Source organism: Stigmatopora nigra, chromosome 15, assembly GCF_051989575.1.
Source record: "Stigmatopora nigra isolate UIUO_SnigA chromosome 15, RoL_Snig_1.1, whole genome shotgun sequence".
NCBI classification, from domain to species: domain Eukaryota; kingdom Metazoa; phylum Chordata; class Actinopteri; order Syngnathiformes; family Syngnathidae; genus Stigmatopora; species Stigmatopora nigra.
Window position 1 is genome coordinate 7,404,818 of NC_135522.1, and position 13,001 is coordinate 7,417,818.

General features: G+C 38.7%; 3 protein-coding genes across 3 annotated transcripts; 1 reads left to right on the plus strand and 2 right to left on the minus strand.

The window, feature by feature from the left end:
• Positions 1–113: 113 nt before the first annotated feature.
• Positions 114–4,644, plus strand: farsa (phenylalanyl-tRNA synthetase subunit alpha). Its single transcript, XM_077733897.1, has 13 exons — positions 114–309; positions 792–929; positions 1,124–1,222; positions 1,332–1,450; positions 1,604–1,696; positions 2,075–2,203; positions 2,335–2,450; positions 2,515–2,599; positions 2,725–2,824; positions 3,153–3,321; positions 3,598–3,675; positions 4,024–4,138; positions 4,390–4,644. The coding sequence occupies exons 1-13, from the start codon at positions 163–165 to the stop codon at positions 4,493–4,495; spliced, it is 1,494 nt and encodes a 497-aa protein (XP_077590023.1). The 5' UTR covers positions 114–162; the 3' UTR covers positions 4,496–4,644.
• Positions 4,645–5,643: 999 nt separating this feature from the next.
• On the minus strand, positions 5,644–7,751 carry LOC144208183 (uncharacterized). The gene is made up of 3 exons (XM_077733898.1): positions 7,607–7,751; positions 6,844–7,182; positions 5,644–6,445 (listed from the first exon to the last, which is right to left on the minus strand). The coding sequence occupies exons 2-3, from the start codon at positions 7,070–7,072 to the stop codon at positions 6,177–6,179; spliced, it is 498 nt and encodes a 165-aa protein (XP_077590024.1). The 5' UTR covers positions 7,073–7,182; positions 7,607–7,751; the 3' UTR covers positions 5,644–6,176.
• A 478-nt stretch (positions 7,752–8,229) lies between these two features.
• On the minus strand, positions 8,230–12,745 carry LOC144209115 (glutaryl-CoA dehydrogenase, mitochondrial-like). Its single transcript, XM_077735337.1, has 12 exons — positions 12,527–12,745; positions 11,537–11,666; positions 11,188–11,217; positions 10,968–11,108; positions 10,658–10,720; positions 10,279–10,449; positions 10,033–10,162; positions 9,492–9,708; positions 9,302–9,405; positions 9,069–9,194; positions 8,782–8,942; positions 8,230–8,668 (listed from the first exon to the last, which is right to left on the minus strand). Exons 2-12 carry the CDS (start codon positions 11,634–11,636, stop codon positions 8,598–8,600), a joined length of 1,314 nt encoding a protein of 437 aa, XP_077591463.1. The 5' UTR covers positions 11,637–11,666; positions 12,527–12,745; the 3' UTR covers positions 8,230–8,597.
• Between the last annotated feature and the right edge of the window lie 256 nt (positions 12,746–13,001).

Consider the following 13,001-nt stretch of genomic DNA (forward strand, 5'->3'; position numbering starts at 1 on the left):
TTTGAATAGTGTTCGTGTCAATTCATGTAGACAATAACACTGAAACTAAATGTCCCAGTGATTGAAGTGAATAAAAGTAATAACCCAATCTGAAATAAAAATACAATAAAATAGACGCTCTGGCATCACTTCCGTTCTCTTTGAGCTCAGCAGCGAGCGGCTATGGCAGACACGCGGGTGCTTGAGACGCTTCTCCAGCATCTTGAAAAGGCTAACGATGGCGTGGAAAGCCTCAATGTGGCAAGCACCCTCGGAGTGGACCATCAAGTCATCGTGGGGGCTGTTAAAAGTCTGCAGTCTCTTGGCGATGTGAGTTATTGCGGTGCGTGTTACAGCGGAAGTCAGCCACAATATTTGTGACTGACGCAATGAGTAGTAGTCAGACAGTCTGACTACTACTCATTGCAATGTAGTCTGAGACTGGTCTTATGTGCTGTGCATATTACATCTTATAAATGCAACAAATCAATGATTCATCACAAATATGTGAATCAAGGGTCGGGACAATAAAAGAGATTTAATGACAAGGAAGAGGGCGATCATGATGATCTGTGGCAACTTTTGACTAGGTGTACCGCGAATGAGGAGCAATATGAAATGTTAACATATGATGTAGTACTGTAGTAGGGTGATGTAGTACTGAGATTGATTTGAAAATATGTTTCTAGGAAGGAATCAAAATGAGCATCAAAAATATGTTTTCCCCAAAAATCTATTGCTGCTTAAACAAGACCTATTAGGTGAGGAGAATAAATATTGTAAATAAGTACTGTTTGTTTTCTGGTCCTCAGATGATTTCAGCCGAGCTTCGCTCCTCCAAACACTGGGAATTGACGGATGAGGGCAAGGAGATTGCTGATCAAGGGAGCCAGGAAGCCAGGGTCTTCAATGCTGTCCCACAGGATGGTCTTTCCCAAAGTGATCTTATGGTAAGACTGGAAAAAGGTTTAGTCCTATCTCATTGAAATAATGCTGTGTGAATCTTTCCAAGAGTAACGATTTGATCTGTATTTCAACATCTGTGACATCAAAATGAATAATTTGTCAGTTCACATCTTTTTTAAATTATTTAAAAAAATGCAGTGCATTTCTATGTCTGAACAGTCTTTATGCATGTGTTTAGAAATTGTCCTATGGAAAGATTGGCTTCAGTAAGGCCATGTCCAACAAGTGGATCCGAATGGACAAAGCACACGAAGGCGGACCGAGGATATTCAGATCTGTATGTATTTCATTACAAGGAAATTTAATTGTACACAGTACCTTTTATGTTTGATTTTCCTGAGTTTGAGTGGATGTATTTGTTTGTGTGGTGTTGTTTGGGTCCACAGGTGGAAAACATTGAAGATCAGGTCAGAGAGAAACTACTTCTAGTTCAGAAAGGTGACTCTTCAAACCTGGATGAGAAAGAAAAAAATGAGCTAAAGAAGCGAAAACTTCTTGCTGAAGTGTAAGTTTTCAATGGTTTCTTTGTATGTAGTCGTGGGTGGAATAGATATGATAATGAGTACTTTGATGTTAAGTAGAATTATTTAAAAAAAAATGAAATTCTGAAAAGTCATGTCGTGATGTTTGGTTTAACGATTTTGATTCACATGTTTAGGACGGTTAAATCCTACTTGATCACAAAAGGCAGCACTTTCAGCACCACTGTCACCAAACAGGAGACTGAGCTCACCCCTGAGATGATTGCCACGTAAGTCCAGTTTTTCTTTAAACACATTTTTGTGCAAAATCTTTGAGTTCGTCTGGTCTGCCCTCATCTGTCATTCTATGACAGTGTGCAGGGTTTCAGACAGTGGACGGAGAGAATTGAATGCCCAATAAAAGGGGACAGGTCCAAAGATGGGGACTTTGTTCTAAAGGCAGGGCAGTACAAACTGTAAATAGTGAAAGTAGCTTAGTATTCATGAATTTTGTTTCTTTGTTCATCAAGTGTACAATTTAGTAAGTAAGCACAATACTAAGGTGTGAAGTTAAAATAAAAATGACTGAATATCGTTGATGAATAATGCAAATGGAAACAATTCTACTTTAGTGTGGTTTCTATACTAATGCATGTATTGCATTGCAGTGGCAATTGGAAAGAGAAGAATTTCAAACCATACAACTTTGATGCAATGGGTGTGGTACTAGACTGTGGCCACTTACACCCGCTGATGAAGGTGCGAACACAGTTCAGACAGATTTTCCTGGAAATGGGGTGAGTTGCTTTTACTAAATAATCTCAGAAACATTCCTCGAGCATAACGTCCAATTCTTTATCTGCAAATGAATTGTGTGCATGCATGAATAAGTTAAACTCTGACATCTAGAATACTTTTGTGCTTCCAGTTTCACTGAAATGCCAACCAACAACTTCATCGAAAGCTCTTTCTGGAACTTTGACTCCCTTTTTCAGCCACAGCAACATCCAGCCCGAGACCAACATGACACTTTCTTCCTGTCTGGTGAGACAGAATGTGGCAGATCATTTTTGCACTGAGAGTCATTATATTTTTGTTTGTTTGTCAGACCCTGCTCTCGCCCGCGATTTTCCACAAGACTACTTGGAGAGAGTGAAGACGGTCCACTCTGAGGGTGGCTATGGTTCGCAAGGGTAAGACATAAGCTATATAATTTGATCCTTACTGGACTAGATGTGTAAATAACAAGGCTACATTCTGCAAGAAAGCAGAAGCGTAAATTACGTTTTAATGTGCTGTCCTCATGAATGCTTCTTAGGTACAAATGCGAATGGAAACTTGAGGAAGCCCAGAAAAATATCCTCCGCACACACACTACGGCAGTCAGTGCACGCATGCTGTATAAACTTGCACAACAGGTAACTTTTTATGTTCACATTATTTGCATTTGACACATAATACTTTTTAAAAGACTTCACATTGCACCTATAAACATTTGACTGGAAGAATATATAGGCTGCTTTTGCTCTTACACTCCCAGACACAACTTGCAAACATCCCATGCCACTTGTCTGACCTTACCCAAAGTTCATGGCATCGAAACCAGAGTAAATCCTTTCTGTTAAGTTCCAACATTTCTTGGAAAGCTTTCTGTGATGAGCAAAGATTTAAGCTCAGCATGCTCGTCTGTAACATGTTTGACGTAGTGATGTTGTGATGAGGTCTAATTGTGTTTCTTTCCAACAGGAGAAGTTCACCCCTGTCAAATACTTCTCCATCGATCGGGTGTTCAGGAATGAGACATTAGACGCCACCCATTTGGCTGAGTTCCACCAGATTGAGGGTGTGGTGGCTGACTATGGCCTCACCTTGGGGGATCTCATGGGTGTTCTACATCAGTTCTTCACCAAATTAGGTTACAATTTACATATTTACATATACTTGGGATTTTTAAATTACTGTAATTATTATTATTAAATGATTTAAATCTAAACTATCCTGTTATCCACTGCTTTAAAAGATTTGAAATGTATTGATAAAAAAATTACCAATTTTGTGGAAACAATTGCTTAAAAGTACAAGGAAAAAAAGGGACTACTACTGGTAGTGTGGGACACTGTCACCTAAGGTTATGTAGAAATTTTGTCAGAAATGCCCAAATATGTCGCACTCTTGTTTTTTTTCTCTCTAGGGATCACCAAGCTGCGCTTCAAACCTGCTTATAACCCTTACACAGAACCTAGTATGGAAGTTTTCAGCTATCATGAAGGTATTCAGCTTTTCATTTACCAGATTTGACTACAGCGACAGTATTAACTCTTCAGCTACCCATGAGAGCAATTGACATCCAAATCCATTTGAATTGGGAGGGTTCAGAGTTATTTGGCTATCAACAATCCCAGTACAAAAGAATTGGGCGTCTACTCGTGATAAACTCATTTAAATTCACTATAGAACATGATTGGACGTCTATTATTGTCAATGACACTGAAAGAGTTTAAACCAAAATTAAATAAATATAGTTGCTATGTTAACGGCCAGTGTTTTGATCTCATAAATTGTTTTGGCAGCAGTGGAGTGTTTATTTGTGTTAACATATGCTTCTGTTTATATACAGGGTTAAAAAAGTGGGTGGAAGTTGGGAATTCTGGCGTCTTCAGACCAGAAATGCTGTTGCCTATGGGTCTCCCTGAAGACGTGTCTGTTATTGCATGGGGCCTGTCTTTAGAAAGGTAAATATATAAAACACACAAGAATCCATAGTAGTGTTATCTCTTCATTTTATTATGTGGGAACGTTTTCAAATTAGCTAATTCAAATGAAATCAATCATATCAGTGAATTAATTTATAATCAGTGACGTTTTATGATGTATTTTGTTTCGGTTAAGGTTAACCTTATTTAAGGAAAATACTCTTGTAAAGCATATTTACAGATACCTTCTTCAATGATGTTTTTGCTCATCTAGTCTTTTGTTCCAACAGACCCACCATGATTAAATATGGCATCAACAACATCAGAGAGCTTGTTGGACACAAGGTCAACCTACAAATGGTCTATGACGGTCCCATTTGTCGCCTGGACTCCTGAGTTTGGTATAGAAAACTATAGCGCTATTTTATTACTTTTTAAAATCATGTGAAAGGTATTTGCGCTTTTGAAAAAAAATGGAAAATATCAGTTAATGCTGATATGTAAAAAAAAAAAAAAAAAAAGAAATTGTACAGCTAAATCTGAGATTCAACTTAAAAGATGAAATAAACATTTTTCAACCTTTGAAAACCCTCAATTTCTTCAGAATTATTAATTACAAAGTAGCCTGTTATGTTAAAGTAAGCAAAAAATTGATTGGCTGGGGCCAACTTCTCTAAATGCACAGATAATTCGTGTTATGGAACATAGGCATTTTGGTAAGTTAATTCTTTCACATTTATAAGCTTGACATAAAGGCCCTCCAATGGAAATATATCTACACATATCTAGACTGTATAACAAAGATTTGAGTTTAAGATCTTTGCTATATCTGCTCAAGTTACTGTGACCTTTGCAGTTATTTTTAGCAACTGAGCATGTTAATTACACTCTCAGTTTAACTGGATGGGATGGCTATTGCTGTCAATGACAACCAACGAGTTGATACTCATCCCTATCTGAATCAATGTGGAAAACAACTGGACGTTTACCAACACCTTTCAGTAAAACGATCTAGAAGATGTGTGCACCTTTTGGGCCATGAACTCCAGCTGGGGAAATACCTACACAAGTGAGTTGACTGCACAAAATACACACCAGGATTAAGACTTGTTGTGTTCAAGTGGATTCCCTGGAACTCCTTAAGTCTTCGTTTTAAGGTTAATCCCCCAGCGACTCCAAATAGCCTTTTTAGTGAAGTGTGTAACAGCCATCTGGCTCCATTAAAGGTTTGAATGGCTGCATCTCTTACTCACACACTTTATTCAGGGAGTTGACTAGTCAATTAAAAGGGTATTATACATTTTGAAGACCCTCTTAAACTAGAACATTTTGGAAATTACAAAGATGTAAAAACACACTACTCACACCAACTCATTTTTGTCATGGGCGACATTGTAGTTACCAAAAAATAGAGGAATCAATGAATTGATCAAATAAATCCATAACTCTTGATTGTCAACTCGTTTTGAGACCTGAGAATGGACTTTCAATAGCAAATCTAGTGATATATCTCTTTTTTAGTTAAGAAAAACATAACTTTTGCATACTGTTCCTTTCAAATTAAATACCACATAAAGGGTAATAGGAAAATAAGAATAAATTAAATATATATCACTAAAATTAAGAAAAAAATCCCACTGAGATATTCCTACTGTCACATCATTTCATAAATTAATATTGCATGCCATTGACAGTGATAGATATCCATCACTGTTAATGGCTCTAAATTGCATTATGTTTTGATGCCTGCATCAATGTATTATTAACTATATGTACCAAGAATGTATTTGAAAATCTGTACTCAGAAACTCAGGCACACAGAAATAATCCAATGATCTTCTATGGTAAGTAATCCTTTCTTCACTGTACTGTCTGGTGTCATGTTTTTCTGAAGTCTAAAACAAACTAAGTCTTGAGTGTTGCATTATTAACAAGAACATGCAGCTTAGACAGGCAAGCGCACGCTGGCTTAATCTCCTGGTAAGTCTGCACGAGGCATCCTTTTTGATGGGTTCACGCAGTGTAATTGACTATTATTTCTTCTTTGGGATTCTGGTCATCATCTTCAATGCAGACTTTAATCTGATGGCTCGGGGAGGGCAGGAGAGTTCTGACTTGTCGGGCTGTGGAGATGTGGGAAGAAAGAGGGGATGTAGGGAATAGTGGCCAGCAACAGTGGGCTTGTCTCGGGGCTGACTTCCAGCTGGAGAGGAACAATCACATCCTCCTGGTCCCACACATGGAAGGCGTTGTGAGCAAATGGGTGTGGTTGGGGGTGGCTGCTTAGGTGCTCTGGGTTGTTGTCCTGTTCTTTGTCCTCATTGGCAAGTGGACCTAACATGCAATCTGAAGATGAGGGACAACAAATTTGTATCAGTAAGCACTGGAGGATAAACTGGAAATCATGTGTTTAAGAAATTGCAGAAAAAAATTAATTAGAGCAATTCCTTAAGACTGTTAATGTTACAGTACCACTGATGATGACTAAACATTGGATTGTAATTATAAGTATAGCCCAATGTTTCCCAATTTATAGATTATTCTTTCATTCTCTGTACTTGTATTTGTCCCTTGTATGATTTGACAAAAGTGGGTTGACCCTTTTTGTGATCTTTTTTCTCATTCATAGATACATTCCAACCATCTACATCTGTACAACAGCTATGCAATGCCCACAAGTAGTGCCATGGACTTAATAGTGGCTTCAAGTTCTTCCTTTTCGCATGATTGGCAAGGAAACATACCTGCAATATCAATGACCAGATCCTTAATGAGATGTCCAATGATTGCATATGCCACTCCAACCACTACCATCGCTGCCATGAGCAGGTAAAGTACTGCTTTGGGAAGCGGGATTAGTTGCTTTGCCACAGGCTTGTACTGCTTGTATAGAGGGTCTTCTAAGGAGTTGGAATATGGATTGGCATGGACATAGCCCGTTGAGTTCCATGCTGAAGAATTATATCTGTTCATGATGGTGGAAAATGCTTTTCGTCCTTATCCCGCTCACTTAAGTGTGGATACAAGTGATGCTTCTTTCCAAATGAAGCACCCCCGCAAAAAATACTGCTCACGGGATGGGTCTGAAAGGAAAAATGAGATGTTACAGCCATGTCACTTGACCCTTTAGTATAGTTTTTGGTCATTTTAAAAACGTTAGTTATGGCCCCAAATAAGTAAAACATTTCTAAATACCTATTTAAATAGAACAATTGCTGTTTCATCTTTTGAAATCCTTATGCTCATCCTCGCAAAAGCAGTTTTTATTCCTTTTTAAAAAGGGATCAAAATTACATTTTCTAAAAATGAATGAGAGAACAATTATAATTAATATGCCTGCAATTGACAACTACAGACATCCAAATCATTTAAACTGGGGGAATGGCTGTGAACGCTTGTTTGAGAGATATTGACGGGTTAGAATTAGTCAAAATGAATAGAAGAAGACAAAGAATAGCAGCTTAAGAGTTGCACGAGTTGCCCAAGAGAGAATTAAATAAGTCTCACCTTTTTGTTGGAGCCGCAGGTCCATTCATGTCCAGTAAAAAGCTGCAGGTTGATGCTGCTCAGCCAGCCAGCAGGGAGAGGCACTGAATGATCAGCTCTCAGCTCATGCAATCAACATGCCTCCCCTCACAAATGGCTTATGGTGCCCTTAATTCCCTCAAGTTAGCCAGAAGCTCTTGGCACATGTAAGCAAAGAGCTTCTGAACATAATTCAGCTGTATTCATTCAGGTTTATCCTAACTACAGATATGGGCTATTTACTCAGGATAGGATAACTCAAGATATTTTTATTGTAGAATATTGCCAACTCCATCAATATTTCAGGTTACACAGGATTTAAGAAAATTAATACCTATACTATATATATATTATATTTATTCATTGATTTTCATACATTTTGTCACTCCCATAGTGCCATATATTTCTCGAGAAATTGCATTTTCTAGTTAGAGGATGTCTTTCAATGTCATATATATGAATAAACCCAGAGATAGGCTAATATGAGTTCTTTTGAACTCCAATTGTAACTGCCCCCTATTTAAAATGGCTTTAAATATTAATGTAAAGCTGCTGTAGTGAGATTGAGGGAAAATTTGTGAGGCAGAAAATCACAGCAACATGTGGCAAGTTTGAACTATTAAATAATTTTTATTTAAAGCACTATAATACAAAATTGACCTCTAGCAAACAACACAAAGGCAGTAAAGTGCTGAAACATCATGATGAGTCATGACTGCAAGAACCATTACAAAATAGTTGCACTTGAAAGTGTCATTTTTAAAAGAACTGAATTTCATTTAATCCATAACAACACCAAATCTAACATTGATTTACTGGTAATTGTTCAATTTTGTTTAAACAGAATAAATGAAAATCTGGGACTCATCACCAATGATCAAATAGACTGAAGTTATATTAGAAAACAGACATGTCCATCATTTGTCCCAGCTGACTCCTTTCAGTTGAAAGCAGCCAAATAATTTTGCATGTATTAGTCAACAGTGAAGGATTGCAGTCCAGTGATTGCTCTGCCTAAGATCAATGCATGGATATCATGTGTACCTGTGGATAGGGAGGAAGAAAATAACAGGACATTAACAATAGGCAAAAAAAACATATATGTAATAACCATTTGAATTCATTGACCGTCGCTGTCAATTTGTGGCTCTATGCACCTTCATATGTGTTGACGGCCTCCAAGTTCATAACATGGCGAATGATGTGGTACTCGTCTGCGATGCCATTTCCCCCCAGCATATCTCTGGCCTGTCTTGCAATGTCCAGAGCTTTACCGCAACTGTTCCTCTTTAGCATGGAGATCATTTCTGGAGCCGCCCTGCTCACACACAGGCTTGGTTAAGACTTGCTAGAAAATATTACAATTATTATTATTGTTGTTGTTATCATAACTGCCATTGAGATGAGTGGACGTCCAAATCAAAACCCTTTGGTCCCTTCTCACTTTTTCTCATCGATGAGTCTTCCCAGCTGCAAACAGGACTGCAGACCAAGGGTGATCTCTGTCAGCATGTCAGCCATTTTTTTCTGCATAAGCTGGTTCCGTGCTAGCGGTACTCCAAACTGGATCCTAGTTTAGAGAACCAGAACATGCTATACTGTCTTTGTCTTGAATTCAGAAATGTGTCAGAGCAAATGAAACAAAAATAAAGATCATGTCGACATTGCTTATCTGACCTGTCAAGCGTGTACTGACGTGCTGCGTGGAAGCAGAACTCTGCAGCCCCCAGAGCCCCCCATGCAATGCCATAACGAGCATTATTCAAGCAGCCAAATGGACCCTGGAAGAATAAAACCCAATTTCAAATGACAAAAAGACATTTAAGTACTTGGCACATCAGTAGTAGAAATGTATCACTCCCTTTACCTTAAGTCCAGACACATTGGGAAGCAGGTTCTCCTCAGGAACCTCCACCTCATCCATGACGATCATGCCAGTGGCAGATGCTCTCAGGGAAAATTTGCCCTCGATCTTTGGTGTGGAGAAACCTTTCATGCCTCGTTCTAGGATAAATCCACGAATCTTTCCATCATCACATTTTGCCCACACCACTGCGATGTCCGCTACTGGAGAGTTTGTGATCCTGTCATTTGGAGCAACAAAACCACTAGAGTAACGCCCTCTGATATTCATTCAATTTTTGAAGGATGCCTGTCTTGTAAGGCATATTTTTCAAAATTAGTATCAGGGCAAAGTCTTATATTTCAGAACCGTTTATATCTCTTTATTATACAATATTTAGGTCAGGCCTAACTAAATTAAATCTTATCAGTCAGATTTGGATACACTAATTCGAGTGCAAAGACTGCCACTATGTGGCACTTTAGTATATCACATCACACTCGATTTTCTAAAAATCAGCTGCATTACAAAAAAAAAAAAAAAGAATTAGATAGCAAAAATTCACCATGTCTTGGAGCCGGTAAGGGAGTATGTGCGACTGGACGGGTTGTACTTTGCCCTGGTCTCCATACTGCTTGGGTCACTGCCGTGATTTGGCTCGGTCAGGCCAAAACAACCTAGGATCTCTCCACGAGCTAAATGTGAAAACAACATGTTTTTGTGACGTTTCTTACATGTACAGCAGATTCTGACTGGTAACAAATAAGTAACAATTCTTCACAGAGCAGCAGATTGCTTTGCTTATTCTTACCCAGCTTGGGCAGGTACTTCTGCCTCTGCTCCTCAGTGCCATAGGCGTTTATGGGATGCATGACCAGCGATGATTGGACGCTCATGACTGAACGGTAACCGCTGTCTACACCCTCTACTTCTCTGGCGATCAAACCGTAAGCCACGTAGCTTGTCCCAGCACAACCATATCCTTGTTATCAAATCAAAAAGGATATAAATTTTGATTTAGAAGATTGAAATCTAGCCACAAGAGATAATTCACATCATGTGGCACTTAAACAATTGATACTGCCATCCCATGGAAAAAAAATATGAATAAGGTTATTCATTAAGTAAGTTTGTAGGTGTGCAATGTTTTCATCCATAGGAGGGAATTCTAAAGTAGACCGAATACTGACCTTTAATGGTTGGACCCAGGACGCCCATCTCTCCCATCTCAGACACTATTTCTCTGTGGAACACTTAAAGAATATGACAGTTGTAAGTTTTTCAAATATAACTATCATATAATCGTCTGATTAAAAAAAAACACATAACACTAAACTAAATAAAACCTTCATGGACAGTGTTTCTTTTCCTCAAGCAAGCCTATATGTGGAGGAAAATGCTACCAAAAATCAAATAAGCAATTTACAAAATTGTCTTGGCAAGACCAATGGAAGAAAACAAAATGCGAAATGCTCAAACACAATGTAGTACAAGTCTTACCTTCATTTCTGTTTGCTAAAATGATGCGAGGCATCAATTTATCTTGGCAGTAGGTCCTAAAGGAGTCCCTGATAAGTACCTCTTCCTCTGTCAGGAGTCCCTCCAAGTCCAGAGCATCACGCCAGTTGAACTGGACTTTAGCTGTTGGCATTTAAATTAGGAGCACACCATATTTAACCTTCAGACTCATCCTTATTGCCAAAAACATTTCTCAACTTACACGCTTTAGACTTTTCAGCTTTCTCTCCATCTGAAGAAAGTAAGAAAAATAAAAAAGGTGAAGAATAAGGTGGTTACAAATGAAAGCTTTAAATCTTCCATGTGGCACAAGAGAGGTCCATAGACATAAATGCTGGTAGCGCACCAGCTCATGAATGAGCAAATGAATAGATTAAAAAGCCATATTACGAAAGGGGCCTGTTTTTAACCTACTTTGTGTGGAACTAGCTTTGCTTGAGGTATTGCATTTCTTATTGCACTGTACTGTATGACATGTTCATGCATTGATGTGTGAGTGAACATGAACAAGAAATAAATTCAATGAAAGGTTCACCAAAGGGATAACTTACCCAATTTAACATATGCTGCAGTACTCTGAGCTCGGGTGAGGGACAGAGTAGCAAATTTCTGGGGTTGAGCCAAGAGGCGACACACGGTCCTCAGTGCCATTATAAATCTTCAATGTATTACAAAGTATACCTTCAAATGGGAAGAAAAGAAAATTATAGTCAAGTGAAGTAGCATTTAATGTGTTTAAACCCTAACCCTAACACTGACACCAACCCCAACCCTAAGGTAAACCTCACACTGACAGCAACCCTAATGTATACCTAACGCTGACAGCAACCCTAACCCTAAATATAAACCTAACGCTGACAGAAACAAAAATAAAAAACCCTAACCCTAACGCGGACAGCGACCCTAACGCGGACAGCGACCCTAAGGCGGACAGCGACCCTAAGTCGGACAGCGACCCTAAGGCGGAGAGCGACCCTAAGGCGGAGAGCGCCCCTAAGGCGGAGAGCGCCCCTAAGGCGGAGAGCGCCCCTAAGGCGGACAGCGACCCTAAGTCGGACAGCGACCCTAAAGCGGACAGCGACCCTAAAGCGGACAGCGACCCTAAGGCGGAAAGCAACCCTAAGGCGGACAGCAACCCGAACCCAAAATTAAATCTTTGCTTAGCACCACATGAAAAAAATAACAAGAATTGTTCACGATTTCAACGTAATGGGTAACCAATACAAAAATAAAAACAATTTGTGTACGTTTGCGATGAGATCGTTTTATTGTTTGTTGACGTCGATCCTTGTCAAAGGCAATGAGGGAACAGCATGGTGCAGCCAAATATCATCGAAATATCATTCAAATCATATCGTTGATGACAAACAAGACAACTAACTCACGACTGCAGGCTAAAAACAACACGCATGCTAATTCAGTATTGTAAGCTAAAACAACAAATCTAGAAATCGGCTTCACAGAAAACAGTTTGTAAGTGAAGGCTAGAGTTTTCAATAGTTAAGAAAATTATGCGTTAACTCTAATCACACTTAATTTACCTGTTTTCCGAAGAAAAACGTTTGTCCTGGAGTCACTTTGACAGCGTATATGATGACGTCAACACGCACAGGAGGTCACATGTAGTCGTGGCTCTATTTAGTAGATTTTCACCTTCAAAGTGAACTATTTTGGGTGTTTTTATTTAAATAATACTCTATGATATATGGATAGCGTTTTAAAATCTTTGTTAAATTAGTTATGTTACCGTCAGCTACATTAATGACCGACTTTAATTCTGGTTGGCTGATGAACAGGGGCGTGTGAGGAAGGAAGCTCACTCGCTAGAAATAAAATGATAATAATAATAAAATAAAGAAAACAAACTAATAAAAACTCTCGCATCGCACACGTATACACATTGTTTTTTTTCATTGGTACCAGTACAATGAAATCGTTAATTTTGGGTTAGGTTTAGGGCTCAGTGTATGCTTTTGACAAAAAACAGACATAAATGTGTCTACATTACAAATAAAA